Raw genomic sequence first — 15930 nt, 5'->3', positions numbered from 1 at the left:
TATTAGAGACTATCAGAGTTTTATTTGAGAGCTAGTGCAAATGCAGATAAATGACATGAGATACTGAAAGCACTGACAGTCGTAAGTTTGTCATTGGAAAAAAAAAAAAAAAAGGATCTGAGCATAAGATGGTAAAAAATAAAAATAAAGAATGACTTAGAAAAATTAGCATTTGCTTGACAAAATACTTATTAAAGTGAATTACGGTACAATATGTCTACAGCAGATTCATATACATGTACAAATATGCTCCTCACATCAACAGTCAACAAAAGAAAGTTGTAAAGGATTTTTAGTCTTTTTGAAATATTAATCACACTGACACCTGAACACATGCACACAGACTCTCATGGCTCTTTCAATAGGCACTAAAGTTTTTCTTCAGATAACATATTGTTCATACGGTTGCTACAAAGCCCAGAGGCCAACATCATTATGGCATTAAAACTGAGGGAATCTAGAATTTCTGAATCTGTAGAAACTTTTGTACAAGCTTTTCACGAATTCACATTTTTCTCTTTACTCCCCAGATTATTGTACTTCTCCCCCGATATAGCAAAAACAATTTAACGGCTTTAAGTTTTCGCCACTCTTTCACTCACATTTTCATTCATTCTTGTTTTGCTGCCACACACAATCTCTCAACCACCATTTTAAAAAGCTAAAATTATACAATGACGGAAAAGTGTTGCGGTCAACTGTGAGTCAGCAGCTGTTGCTTGAAAGATTCTCCACAAAGACACGTCGATCAGAGTTATATTATTTAGCTTTAAAACTGGACAAATTCCTTTCGAGTTTCCAAAAGAAAATTGCTGTTCCTGGCATGAAGCTTTTCCACATACGAGTCTACTAGGCGTCCATGAGCATGAGATGCACAAACAGTCCGGCCGAGGAAATGACGTCACCTCGCTTGGTGAGCAGTGGGACGTGACGATATCCTGGAAAAAAAGGAAAAGAGTTTTAGCTTTGTCAGCAATTCGATCTGATTTGATTGTCAACAGCTGTGGACATAGGAAGTGTTCAGAAGTGTTGAACTGTAGAAAGGCAACAAAATGTGTCAACATCTGGGCACCGTTTTTTTTTTTTTATTTTTTTTTTTTTACCGTTTTGCACACTGGTGAGCGGTAGGCAGTACTGCCCGACGAGATCGTTCTGGGATGTTGAGTCATAGTCTTCCACCACAAATTGCACCATGGCCAGCTCTGGGACTTGGATTTTAAACTCGAACCTCTCATTCCACATGGGGTTAAACCCTGCAGGGATAGATTATTCAGCTAAAGTGTGTGACATTTGCTCTGAGGATAACTGGAAGTTCTTGTATGGAAAAATACAGAGTATGAGCTGTATATGTGTGTTATGCTCACCGTTGTTTTCAATGTGGTGTGTCTCCTTGCTGGCGTTGTCTGCTGGGACACCGTAGATCGTCACTCTTACCAGAGGGTCCACAATGGATTTTTGTTTGTCCTTGTTGAGCTTTGGCAACTGCTGAGCTGAGATGACCTGTTGGATCATAAGAAAGAACATAAGAAGTTATTTTCACTGTGTGTTCAGTCATTAGTAAACACCTTAGTATTTGAAATCGAAATTCAAATACGAAAAATTAAAGGTGCTTTGTGGAGTCTTTGAGCACAAGTAGCACTGTGGAGGTATGTTTGTTGTGTACGTCCTTGCTTTGTTTGTGCACAAGCACACAACATGATCAGTGGTGGAAAGTACATTTACACAAGTACTGTACTTGAGCTTCTTGTACTTTAACATAGTAGTTCCATTTTATGCTGCTGCCAAATATAGTACTTTTTTTGGTGGGATTAACAGGTACCTCTCAAAGGCAGGGGTTAGGCTGTTTAGATTGGTAATCACAGAACTATGTGACATTCTTGTCTGCTTTTCACTCTGCTAAAGCTTAGATCACTCTCACCATGACATGAAAGATCTTCTTCTTAAGCCAGGGCCCTCTGGTAAGTGTGTTGGGATCAAACTGAGAGGACAAACTTCTCTGGAATTCAGGCTTCAGGATGTAGCCACAAAAACCGTTTGGCAGAAACCGTCCCTGGTTCAGGTACATCTCTTTGGAGGGAGTCTGAAAGTTCAAGGCCACTAAAAACCAAGTCAGAGAGAAAAGGGAGTGATACCATTGCTCCATGTTTAACATTAGTGACAGTGATGTGCTGGATGTCTGCATATAATGTAATGAGAGCATACCTATCTGGCAGCCAACGTTCCACATGGGCACAGGGTTGTAGTTTGAGGAGTCAGTTCTGGAGCCCGCTGGGTAGATCCTACTGAGTTTGTCCATGTTGTGATGCATGAAGGCCGTAGCTACAAGAACACATTAAAGCACTGATGCTTTAACGCACTTTTCATAGCCTGCTCATGAGAAATCATAATCATGTTTGCTGTCCGTGTTTACCTGAGGTCTCAGCCAGGTTGAAAGCTTTACTCTCCTTAAAGGAAGACATCTCGTAGAAGGCCTGGTTGTCTTTGGCATGTTCAAAGCCGTTAAAATGGACACTCTTGCAGTAGATGACGATGTCAGAGAGTTCTTTGGCAAGTTTGATCTTTGATTTCTGAAAGGACACAGAACAGCAGCTCAGGTACATTCTACACTGTCTATACAATACCTTACAAATGACTAATAAGCACTTGACACACCTTTGGTTTGGCCTTCTGTCCATTCTCCTTACAATCTGCGGCCTCATCTTCCTCAGACACAGTGTCTTCCTCTATGGTGTTGTTATTGGTGAAGGCAGCATCCAGTTTGTTCAATCGTTTTCCCTTGATGAGGAATTTGCCCTTGAGGTCCTGCACTCAGATAGACAAAACGTGTTTTTATGTTATGTTGTGCAAATTCTGAGCACGCAGCTAGAGCTACCGTGCAGTATTATGGCACGTCATTGCAAAGTGGGCCGCCTGGTTAGCTCAGTTGGTAGAGCACAAGAGTCAATCTCTCTGGCTCGTGGGTTTGAGCCCCAAGACATGGGTGGGTTTGTGCCCGGCGGCACTGCCTCCCATGGGCCCACCACCCATGGAAGGTGCCATAGGACTTAGGTGCATTGTGGACTGGGCAGCAGTTGCCCCCGTGACCTGGGCCTGGACCCAGATAAGCAGCAGATGATAACATTGCTAAATTACATATTCTTATTTTGCAATAGCAAATTGCATTAACACTGGCGGCTGCTACTCACACCCCCTAAACAGCCAGCGACAGACAGGAAAATGTTGTGTAAGGCATGCATCATAATTTCCTTTGAGGCTGACAATACCACAAGCATTCATCCCATGGGTATTACATTTGAAACAGTGGTGCGCACAATGGCTTGAAAGTTGAATTGAAATTCTACTCTCTTTGCATCTTTACTAGTGACTGAAGATGATTTTCAAATTATCTTGCAGCATTTTCAGTGAGCTGCGTGTCCATGCTGCCAAAGATAATGGCCACAAGCGGTTAAAAGGGTTAAAAGAGGAAGCATATGTTGGAAATGAGGAAAAAACTACAGAAATAGAACAATAAGTACTGAATAAGACTATAAAAACTACAAGGCAAAGCAGAAAAACATTTTAAAGAATGAGTCGAAAAACCCAAGAGAGCTAAGGGATGTAAACACCACTGTGGCAGAAAAAAGACAAAATTAATATAAATCCAATTACAGCAGTGTGCATTCCTTGCATGTCTGGTGGACAAACACTAAATACTTTTCACATACAAATGAGATTCCACTCGCTAACAATCCCTCTTATCAGACAAGGAACTCTCTCACACGCTGCCAAGCCTCACAGTCAGATCTTATAACAACCTGTTAATCAACAACTGCTCTCAAAGCTCTAAATGTGACAAGCCAATAAAATGCAAAACTCAAGATCTCGTTTTGGTCTATCAACACAGAAGAGGAGCAGAGGCTTGAGATGGATGCTGTTTTGATTATGTGGTAGTGGTTTATTTGGTGCTCACATAACGAGATGGGCTTTGATCTAATCAGCTTCCTCTCCCAGACAAATCTAATAGCCAACTTAAAGTAAACAGGAAAGTGAAAAAAGGCTGGCGCAGTGGTTCATTAGCTTGAAGAGTTGGAATTTTTAGGTGTGGTCGTCCTTTGGTGTTGATTTGGGAGAGTATTTACAGCAAGGCTCTAACTATGGTGAATATAATGTGTCTCAGTGAGCTGAGGTTAAAACTCACACACCTCAGGCGAGGGGAAGTTGGTGGGCATGGTCTTGCCTAGCGGCTTTGACACCAAAGCATCACCCAGGATGGAGATCAGGTAATGGGCCATGAGCTTCTGTTGTTCCACGCTGCAGTGGTTCTCCAGGGACAGGATCACTGGGTATTGAGAAGTCTGGAAAACAGCGTAACCAATCATTTAGCAAAGGTGAAGCTTATAGCTTCTCCATAATTGTATGAATGTGAACAAATTAGGAATGAAGAAAATTCAATTCAATCATCAACAATAGCATCCTGATACACCCTGTCCCACAGGTAATAGAATATCTCATGTACTTTGAAGGCATAGTTTTTGATGGCTTTGATGACGTCTCTGAAGAGCACTTTGGATGTCAGCGTGTAGCCATGATAAATAACAGGCTCTCCATTAGCCCCGTCCCAACAGTCCAGCTCCACACAGCGACAGCTCTTCATAAGCGCTCTGCAAGAAAAGAAAAGAAAAGAAAAGAAAACCTTCTTGACAACCAACACACCACAGACTTCTTTTCGCTTCTTTGCACTGCAAAAACATTTCTGGGAACTCAGGAACTTCCCCTGAATTTCAACCAAAGGAAGTTAGTCTGTGTTTTGCTTCCTGGGTCACTATTCCTACTCCCCAAAAAGTCCCTGTCCTTGAGGCAGAACTTTATGAAGACCTAGGAACTATTGAGGCCATTCAGCCTGACATGGGTTGTCCCTTGCAGAGTGGAGTGTTGAGTTCCTGCTTTAGTTGCTTTAGCAAGTTTAGTTCCTGGAACTGTTTGGTCAAAACGACCATCTGTCTGTGCAAGAAAAATTGAGAAGCATAAAAATCCAAGATCATAATAGTTACTTTATGTAGGCCTCCGTGCTGCTGGGCCCTTTCAGCTGGTCTTCCATCAGGTATGTGTTGTGTGAGGAAGAGATATAATAATGGTTGAGGGGCTGTCTCATGTCCTGGTACACGTGATTGTGAGCTGGGTTGAGGATGGATCCATCCTCTTGGTGCAGGTACATCAGGAAGCCATCTTTTGTCATGTGCTTCTTCTTCTTCGCTGGTGAACAAAGGAAAGACAGACATGAATGGAATGTAAACTACTTATCAGCATCAAAGCCAGCTGGGTTTCTAAGTTAGCCCTACCTGTTCCATCCATCTCGTATTTCTCAATCAGCTTGAGAGCATCTTCCATGGACACCTGCTCTCTCTGCTCATTCAGCAGGAAGCTCAGCAGGTCTCTGGCGCTCATCTGACCCTCTGTTTGAGCGTACTTGCCATAAATCACATCTATCTCCTCCCGCTGCGTTAGCAGGTCATAGAAGTGCTTGATCTCTGAGCCTTCCAGGGTTCCTGATTTGGACTCATCACATTTCTACGCAGCATGAGACATCATAAAACAATTAATGAGCCAGATTACTTTCCACTGATGAACCATAAGAGGTGAAGGAATTTTCTGAGAGAGACTCACCTTGAAAATTTCTTCTGCGTAAGTGTCATCAACTTCGACATTGATCTGTCGCAGGAAGTGCTTCAACTCCTTAAGGGTCATCTTGTTGTCCTCATTCTTGTCTGCTTTTCGCATGCAGTTGATGATCCAGCTGGCATTTAGATGTAAGGATTTGGTTTACATTTATGTATGCAACTCATGTACTCTGTGATTTTGTAACATCTATGAACTAATAAAGAAGAAAACAACAAATCTGGGTTAGGGTTAGTGCAACAGGCACTTAGCAACGTTTCCTCTCCAGAATTCAAACATTAAACGTTTCACAATCATGTATGCAAACCCTTTTAAATACTGTGTCAAGGATACTGCTCACTCTTCTGCTGACGGCTGAGGTTGCGCATGTTGTTGATGATCTTGTTTAAGCTGCCCACCCACTGTTTTGCCTCCTCCGCAGAGGCTGCCATCAGGTCAAGATTTCTCTTGCGACCCTTGAATATGATGGAGAAGCATCGCTCTTCAGCACTGGGGTCAGTGTGTTTATTAAGCCCCTCAGACTGACGGCCCATGCGCACTGAATCAATGTCATCAATGGTGACTGTTTGGAGAGAGGAGAGGAAGAGGACTGTTAGAAATTCTGGTCCTTGAGGCATTACTAAGGGTTGCTTAGGGTTAGGGTGCTACCCTTAGGGTGCTAAGGGTTGCACTTAGAGAGAAACCTAAACAAGTCTAAAGAACACTTCAGCACACTGTAATTGCCAAAGACAACAGATTTCTATTGATTCAGTGGTAATAACTGTTAGATATTTGGGCGCAGTTGGCACCTGGAAACGCAACTTGACAACCCTTCCTTTGACAAGGCAGTATCAGTATCAGACACAACAGCACCAGGCATCAGGAAATGTTTTTATGTCTTATCAACAGGAGCCTTTTGTTTTTGTGTGGTAGCTCACATCTGTGGCCTTCACTCACAAGCTGCGTGTCGTCAACAGATAAAAACATATAGCTTTTTTGGCAACAACCGTCAAACACAATGTGTGTTTTGAGGCTGTTTCTTTCTCTGATTCCAACGGACGTCTTTCTTACTTAATATCCAACATGCAGCTACCAAACATGTTACATAACAGTATGTTGAGCCAGAATCTTGTTTACCAAAAACTGAACCGAGCAATTTCGCCTAAACAGTTTAAAGGTTTAAAAGCCCTCTGAGACGTCTAAGAGTTGGTGTCTCCGACATTTTCTTGTTGTCTGCTGAACACTTGGATTCTTTGGCAACCCAAACACATTCCATTGAGATTTGATTACAGCACTTTATAACAGTTTGATGCAATCTGGCCTCCCTTGATCTCCTGGCCACACAAACTGGCACACACGGGTAACACGTGCATATATAAAATACCATGATCAACATTTCTAGAGCTAAAAATATTTTGTTTTATCAGACACCCAAACAAAGACAACAAAAACTGAAGGTCCCTGCCCACACGGCCCGTTTGTACCATACACTGGGGGCCACCTCTATTGTTGAGCAGCTTAATGTACGGAAGCGTGTGCATGACCAATCACGCTAAATGGCAACAAATGCCCTTCTAACAAAACACCAAAGACTACAGGCTTGGCTAAGAGGCCATATGTTTCAGTGGCGCTACAATCACAGTGTTTCTACCTTTGTAATCTCGAGGTTAGAGAGTCTAAGGAAGAGCGACCATTGTTTTTGTGAAAATTGGAGACTAACTAGGGGCAGAATGAATCTAAGGGACTACTTGAAGAGAAAAACACAAGAATGAGGGAGCGGTGTGGTGAAACACACCCAAGGTTGGAGGGTGTACACTCAGCTGACTGCTGGATGAATAAAATACCTTGAAAGCGCTCAGCAGAAGGGGAGTGTTTGTTTAATCTGCATGTTATCCCCAGAGAAACAGAACCACTATAGAGGAGTTTAGGGTCATGACTTTGGACCCGTTTCAGAGAATCCCATCTGGAGACACCAACCACAATGTCCAAGACATGTCAACCGTGTCACGCAGGCATTGCTTGAATACCAGATGAAATTTCACACAAAGAGATTATTGTGCCAGCCCCACATAGTTCAGGCTGCTGTTTCTAAAACTCTTTTCTCCAAAGGGTAGAAGGCAAAATACAGCAGTGTACAGAGTGAAGGGTTAGTTAGCCATGTCAGAGTGTGTGTACAAACCTGACCCTCAGGTTAACATTCAGCTTGGGGTTGATTGTTGTAGACCCTGAACATGCAATGGGAAATTATTTAAATAAATTTAGATAGAAAGACACTGAAAACAATAACCACCTGCTTTGCCTATCTGTTAGATTTGTTTGAATATGAGCCTGTGAGTCCTGTTTAGACAAATTCTGATCTGATAAGCCTGATGAGATATAAATATTGAACTAGATTTTTCAGGAATCATAATCAGCATCTGCTCTGTGACAAACCGCAGCAATATGAGGGATTTGTTTTGTTAGATATAAGTGCCATCTTTATAGTGGAATGCAAAGCCTCTAACATCTACCTCATACATCCCTGACAGCATGTATGTATGTGATCAAGGCAAACAATTGTCTCTTATAATTGACTCTTATATATATGTTTATATTCCTCAGAGTAAGGTTTTATTAAGTGGTTGGTATTGTATTTAACAATTACATCCTGACATCCAGCATTGCATGTATGGCACGATCAACATGTGTCTCTATTCTTAAAAAGTTGTGAAAAAAAGGGGAATGGAAAAAAGGAAGAAACCTCAGTAAGAACAAAGAGGAAGGGATCCCCCACTGAGACAAATGCAATGCACATGTCATGTCATGTAAATAATATAGAATTACAATGTGGAAAAACTGACTGAATATGTTGTATAAGTATTCACTGGTTAAAGGCTAAACTTGTATTATATAACTTTGTGTTTCAAGTTCTTTGACAAAATCTGTTTCAGTAAAGCAGAACAGCAGATGAATCTCAAACAAAACGAACAAACAATACGTGCTGTTCTCACACGCACTCTTACCTTATGTCAAAGCACTTTAAAGCTGATTGGTAATTGCGGCTTGCTAAAACCCACAGGAAAGCAATAAAACATGAGGCTTATTTCCGTAAACAAGGAAATGCCTGTGAACTTAAGGTCCATCTCTAAGCGCGTGTGTTTGATTTCACCCCTCTGTGTGTATCTATCGTGTCTGTACGGGGAATATAAGACGCACCGCTCGGTCTTTCAGTGTTTGTTCAAGGCTCAGGCTCGGGCCAGAGGTTATCAGGGACGGGTCTGGGACGGGAGGGAAATCAAAGCTACCAGAGGCCCAGGGACGTATATACATTCACACCCTGACAATGGGTCACTGGACCAGAAATCACAGGAAAATAATCTCTCTCTCACACACACGGAAAAACATACAGTCAGGATTCACACTAGTATTTTCCAGACTGTCTTTGGCCACGCCACATTATCTGCCTGAGTTGTTTCCATTCTACCACCACCTCTCATAAAACCTCCACTACTAGTGGGATTTGAGGGGTGTGTTGCACTGTAAGGCAAGAAGCTATTGTTAAGATCTGAAAGGAGAGCTCTGCGTTGACAGAGAAATAGAAAAACAACAGCTCACACAACACAAAACGACACTTGTAACCCAGCAGAAGATGATACTCACAGGTCTTATTTTTCCTTAACACTTTATGGGACTCGTGCCACAAGGTCTTGCAGTCTTCTTCCAGTCTGTAAAAGCGACTCTTCTTCCAGGAGCCCGAGCGAATCTTGACCAGCTCCCCGCCGACCAGCAGGAACTGGAGATCCGCATCTCCCTCCAAACCTGCAGGAGCAGGGACAAAGGGGAGAGTTGCACAAGTTCCCATAAATTTAGATGACCCACTGTGGTTGGTACTTCAAGGAAAAGTGTGGTTGTATTGTATATTTTTCCTATTATCAACACAAAAAACATTTCCTATTTATTTGTGATTTGTTGTTAAAGATTTATGACCTTATGAAAAAACAATGGACTTGAGGCTGAGAGCCACTGCCTATACTTATTATGTCTGTGGAAATTTGGAATAGTTGGACTGAAAGTTTTTGTCTCCCTGTTGAGCCTCAAACCAGTCGCCCAGCCCGTGGTTTATCATTCAGGTGAAGCAATGTGCTGATTATAGTTTTCTGGGAAGGGTGTGTGACATCTGCTGAAAGTGTGATTCATAATTCATGTTTGACACGGTATAAAGACACTATAAGTTCAAAGGGCAGTGTTGGCAGTATAATGTTTATTTGTTTTCCATCTGTATAAAAGTCAGGTAACGCTAGTGTGTTTGTCAGTGTATGTGTATGTGGGTGGGACTGAACCTTTTGCACACAGCTTTTTGTATCGCACAAGCTTAAATGTAACACAGAGAACAGTATAACAGATAAAATGACAGTAACTGATGTCCTCTCAGTCAGCAAAGGGCAACTGGGGATAACAACGTTCACTCATTTGGGACTGTTTCAGGGTCGTGGGCAGAACCACAACATTACAGACATTTTTTTTTTCCTAGGTCGCGCCACAAACTCACAGAGGCTGTTTATGAGTCTCTGGCCTCCATGCAGGCAGGGAGGAGGATTGGGCAAAGCAGCTCTAGAGCTTCAACACCGCCTCTGCTCACTCAGGCTTTCTGCTGGGAGATTAACTCCCTTATTACGTGAAGCAATAGCTTCTACTTGTTTGTCATCTCCCTTTTCATATGTAGTCTACTTTACAGTGAAGAGGAAATGCATGTTTTTAAGCACCTCTTATGAAAAGACATAAAGACGTTAATGAGTCGTAACACTTCGAAAATCACAAGCGAGAGTTGCACTGTACATTTGAAACGAGTTTATGAGAATCAGATGACTTTTTTTGCACTTTTCTTCTTTTTTTTGCAGGGTAAACACTTTCAGATGTGAGGAAGGAGAAGAAATGATCTTGAACCTACAACATACTGTCCACACCCCGTGAGACAAGCTGGGGCAAGAAGGTGGGAAGAATTAAGGTAAAATGACACAGAGTGATGCCTTTAAGGTATGAACTAATGATAAGGGTTCACAGAGGGAAGGGAAGGGAGTCAGGGTCCCGTCTTTGGGTACAACACAATACTCAACATGATGCAAGCAGAAAATAAGTGTGGTTTGGGAAAACTTTGCACTGGGACAGATGCTCTAAAAGCCCAATTTATGAGTCGCTGACCAAAATAAATAAGGGGCAGCAAGTTGTTCATATTAAGGAAGACTGAATTCCCCTCACATTTTCTAGCATAATAGCCACAGTCACTGCGTGTTATTTGCTCTGCAGAGCTTTATGAGAGTTTGAATTTTATTGCTGTACTGGCCTCTCAAATCAGGAAACTGTGTTCATCTGCTGTGTGGTACTGTTTTGTTTTTTTGTTTGTTTTTGAAAAATGAAACAGCGAGAGAGAGGGCGAAGGGGATACCCCCCTCAAGCTTTCTTTAACATTTAGACGCCTTCCAGTATTTGCCTCCTCATTTGCAAGACAGAAAAGAATATGTCATGACTTTTTGTCAACAGCCCCATGAGTCACATCCTCCTCCGAGTTTTCATCGTGGCAGAAAGAAAGAAAGAATGCACCGCTCCGGGCAAAGAGGAAGCCCTCATAAAGCTTATTTACACGTTACATCCCAGCAACACAAACAAGAGAGTTATCCTGCAAAGTTACATATGATCACTGATATATGTTGTTAAAATTAAGATAGTCCATAATCTAGGTTATATAAACATAAAGTGTGTATGCGCACGCCGATGTTGGTAAAAGAAGCAGAGCAACTGTAAGCAGAGCTCTGTCCCGCAGAAGCCCAGACTCGCTTGCACCTTTAGGGGGACTTACCTAGGCGTTTTCCATTCTCCTGTGCAACTTTTTTCACCTGTTCCCGGAAAGCTTCTTCCTCGGAGTTTGTCCTTTTCGGACATTTGTGTAAACAAGACATTACGGACTAAGTGTTTTTTTAGCAGTTAAAATAAGTTTAAAAAAAAAAAACAAATCTTTAAATCTGTGTTCGGTTTGGAAGAGAAGCAGGCACCACGTAGTCCCCTCACACCCTTCTCATGGGGCGGGTCTAAACTCATCTGTTGCTCTGTTATAGCCGCTATTCCCTGCAGCGAGGACTGTCCAGCTGTGCACACTCTGCTGCTGGGGAAAAGGTCTATGTGGTAATTTATTTCCACCTTTAGTCTCAAAATATGATTGGTGTTAAAAAAAAAAAAATCCAAATGTCACTGGGCTGGAACACCTCTGATTGGCTCCAATGTCCCATTCAGGTATTTCAGACACCGCACTGCCTGTCGTAGTTCCTTGAATTAAGGAGGATTTTTTCAGTAGTTTTTAAGAAATTTAAATTACATTATGATTTTAAATACATGTTGCATTGTGTTGCAATACACCAACGCAATTGACAGACATTTCTTTTTTTTTTCGTATGGACTCGGTTGAATGGGCTTCTCTATCTGTTTCCGCACTCCATGAAAGTATTTATCTTTACATGTTATTGAAAATCAAAACAGAACTAATGAGCTGTGAAATAGCGCCACCCTACGTTAGAAATATATACAAACGCAACCAGTGATTGGACTGCCCTGCGCTTGGAACGTGTTTTCAACTGGATATAAACAAAATGAAAATGTTTGAGTGTCTTTAAAGATCGATTATAAAACGACTTAATCTTAACTGATCATCACCAGACAACACAGGCCCTCAGGATTTGGTTAGAAATTACAGTAAAGAAGGAGGTTATGACACCAACGAACTTTATTCTCCTGCTATATGAAACGTGATATTGCCCTGGCAACAGAAACAAGTCATCAAACAAAAACATTACCCCCCACCCTGACACTCTGGAAGACAAATGCACTGTAAAGGAAAACAAAAGGCAAGACAGGAACACAAAATTGGGAAGTATTTGTCTGACTCTTATTCTGTAACCAAAACCACAAGTAGTCTATGGGGGAAAAAAATCTGTTGTAGTTAAAAAGCACAGATTTCTTCTGACTCTTCTTGTGAGAAATAATCTGCTGGTTGATAAAGACCATGATCTAAATTCTATGAAATAAATTCACCCTGTGAAGATAAAAGCAGAGCAAACTCGTTTTCCATACATAAGCCGGACTCCAGCTTAGAAATGACACCCCAGCACATAGATGGAAAACATTACACCAGGTGAGCCCTTTGACACAAACAGGAGCAGTAGTTAAGCAGTAAATCTTTAAGCCACCACTCACCATGTTTCCCAGCTGTGCCGTTTGCCTCCATTCTGATTTCAGTCAAAATAATTATCACCAGGAAGAGTGATAAAGTCCTCTTCTCTCACCGAGTACTCTCAGTTATATGATAGGAATTATCGCCACCATAAAGCTTGTCTGTCTGTCCCATGTAGGGAAAAATCCAGCCTGTGTCCCCCTCTGAGTCGACCCACACAGTGCGCAGTTAATGCCAGCCCATCAGACTCTTATGAGCCTTCAGCCCACACCCACTGCAACACCGGTCTGACAAGTACACCACTGTGTTTTCTGTCATGACTTTCATTCAGCTCTGTGCCAGTGGAAACTACACCTCTGGATGGAATTCCACCAACATAGACCTAAAAACAAACACTTGCACAAGGACTAAACCTTGATAATATTGTGTTTCACTGAGCCTTTTCCAAATTTGCATTAACCTGATGTTTGTAATGTAATTTTATGCAGCATTCCAGCACCTGGAATGTGATTTGATTTATTTAGGGTGTTGCCCCTAATCTGGTACAGACCTGCCATTTACGGCGTGACATGTGCTCTTGCCACTTTACTCTGCCTTTTTATACCACACAGTTAATGTTAGAGGATCAACACTCCACATCACACCCCGTCTGTAGTCATTGGTACTGCAATAGTTGAGGTCTTTACAGGGTGTAGGCCTTCTCAAAGCAGCTAAAGGCATCAATCCTTGTTTCAAGCACAGAAATAAGAGCTAAAGAAACAGATCAAAGCAGGTGTTAGATATCACACATGCCTCTCCCATATTATGTGAACACAAATTTGTATTTCCTAGCTTTTACTTTTTTTGTGTGTGTCACTAATAAGCCAGACTGCTTTTGAAAATAATAATAGGTAAATAGTGTTTGTGCATTGGTTGTGCAAGCTCCTTTTCATTGTTAGCATGTCATATCTGTGGGCTTTGACCGATGATTGGTTCAGACAGATCCCTCTTTGTGCCTCTCTATTATCAGTGTCTGCCAGCTTGTTCTGTCCTATGAACTCTCGCGCTGAGGCAAGTCTTGTGAAAAAAAACTGCTCTGTCTGGCGAACCACGAGGAGCTACGAAATCAGCTCAACAATTGACTCTTTGAGAATCCCACTTGAGAACCTCATGAGCTGATCAGCACAGTCGAGGATTTTGTCTTGGGTGAATCTGAAATTTTGACCTCCTAAACAAAAACTGACTTTGATATTTCATTAGCATTGTTTTCTTTCTGCCGTGACCGCTCTTTTTTTTTTTGTATAAGGCCACAGACAAATGCTTTGCTTGGTCTCTACAAAGCTTTGAAAACACTTTGCATGACACAATTTGCTGAAACCAGCTCTGCTTACATGAGCCCTTTCAGTACCTGTTTGTATTTCTGCATTGTACAGACAACTGTTCTTTCTAGGTAGCTTCATGGAAAAATAATCACATGGGTAACAGGGACAATGCCACGCCTCATATGACAGTACAGTATGCGGGTGTGATTGTTTAATAAATGTGCTGCATCTGGTCTCCTGAGGCTGTCTGGGTCATACAGGTCAGTGAATCAGGTGAATATCAGAGTGGCAAATAATGAGAATGTGAATTAATTGTGCTTTAATTTTAAAATTATTTTTAATTGATACCTTGTGATCCACTATCACTGTCACTCATTCAGATGATAAAATTAAGAAAAAATGTCCCATCACTAATTTGCATACTTTCCCATAATGGGTTAACTCTTCAACTCAGTTGCCTACATTATTGTCTTAAGTTTACTCAGTAACTTTTATATAACAGCCACCAACAGACTTTGATAATTTATGATCATGAACAGATATTTAGGTCAGTTTTATGGAATTAAACTCTTGTGTTTCAGTTGGTACTTTTGTAGTGTATATGATCAGAAAACGATACTAATTCAGACAACAATATTCACCACATTCAAATCGACTGCATAGCTGCTCCCACCTCCACCCCACTCAAAAAATAAAATAAAATAAAAATGATACGATTAACATTATATATGCCTGTTAATAAAACTTAAAAATAATATTGCACTTCTGCGACTTCTTCCCGTCCTATGGAGGAGACCTTTGGCTGTCGCTATGGCAACAGCATGTACACAAACATGGCTGACAAGGACCAAGCAGGTGAGGACTTCCCTTACATTCTTTTATAGCCACAACTTTGGCCATATGTAGTCTGTAATTGTTTTTGTGGCCTGCTAACGCCCTACATGTCTGGGTTTGACGCTGACCGTATCTGGTCATAAACTTAAGTTATTCTTTTCAAGTTTAACCTGCTAACGTTAAAGTTTGCTGTTCAGCGAATTAGCACATTTAGCATTAGCCCCATGGCAGCTGCTGCATCAGCCATGCTGGAAGAACCAGACACGGGACAAAAATCGCTGTTTGAGCCGTCTGTGGACAGTCACAGGTCCGCCTCAGGAAAATCACAGGTAGGATGCAAAATAGCCTTTTCACTCTTTACCTCACAGTAGACATCATGCGAATGACAAAGCGATGATAAAGCTGCCTTATCTTCCCTGAATTTCAGGACATTTCTCACATATTACTAAGCACATTCAAGGACCTTTACACTAAAGACACAATGGGAAAAGACACTTTGGCCACAAAGAGTGGGCGAAACAGCTACCATGACAAATACGTTGAAGAGCTTCAGCAGGTAACCTGACTCTGCCACTGACAATGTCAGTCTGTACTGTATGCTTCACAATCCAGTGTCAACAGAGGACTATTAAAATAATTAATATCTTATCCTTTTTTTTTTCAATCACATAGGTTCATTCTGAATACAGCCGGCGAATAAAAGAGACGGATATGCTGGAGAGGCATATAATTCAGGCCAGAGCTCACGCTGCAGCCACAGAAAGCCAGGCTTATGAGAGAATAAAACAGGAAATAGGAGATGTTGATGATGACCAGGGCCTCCTTACAGGTCAGATATAAAGTTTTTATATGAATTGATGTCATACGTTTTACTGCTGGACGGCTTTCTTTTTTAATATTGTTTATGAAGATGAACTGTAGCTGTCTGATGTAATTCATCTCTTTATATTGACTCTGACAATA

General features: G+C 41.5%; 1 protein-coding gene across 2 annotated transcripts; it reads right to left on the bottom strand.

Annotated features, from left to right (window-relative positions):
- Positions 1-2: 2 nt before the first annotated feature.
- plcd1a (phospholipase C, delta 1a) lies at positions 3-13065 on the bottom strand. 2 transcript variants are annotated; one of them, XM_041065354.1, is made up of 15 exons: positions 12856-13065; positions 9274-9432; positions 5989-6217; positions 5644-5773; positions 5319-5547; positions 5031-5232; positions 4496-4640; positions 4182-4334; positions 2653-2802; positions 2411-2567; positions 2203-2319; positions 1919-2097; positions 1365-1500; positions 1104-1253; positions 3-938 (listed from the first exon to the last, which is right to left on the bottom strand). In XM_041065354.1, exons 1-15 carry the CDS (start codon positions 12884-12886, stop codon positions 850-852), a joined length of 2256 nt encoding a protein of 751 aa, XP_040921288.1. In that variant the 5' UTR covers positions 12887-13065; the 3' UTR covers positions 3-849. The 2 variants fall into 2 exon arrangements, with proteins under 2 accessions (XP_040921288.1, XP_040921287.1); XM_041065353.1 differs by lacking the exon at positions 12856-13065 and adding an exon at positions 11468-11619.
- Positions 13066-15930: the final 2865 nt, after the last annotated feature.

The sequence above is a fragment of the Toxotes jaculatrix genome, chromosome 20 (assembly GCF_017976425.1).
Source record: "Toxotes jaculatrix isolate fToxJac2 chromosome 20, fToxJac2.pri, whole genome shotgun sequence".
Classification (NCBI taxonomy): Eukaryota; Metazoa; Chordata; class Actinopteri; family Toxotidae; genus Toxotes; species Toxotes jaculatrix.
Note: the sequence above shows the minus strand (reverse complement) of the source record. Positions and strands in the feature narration are given on the sequence as shown.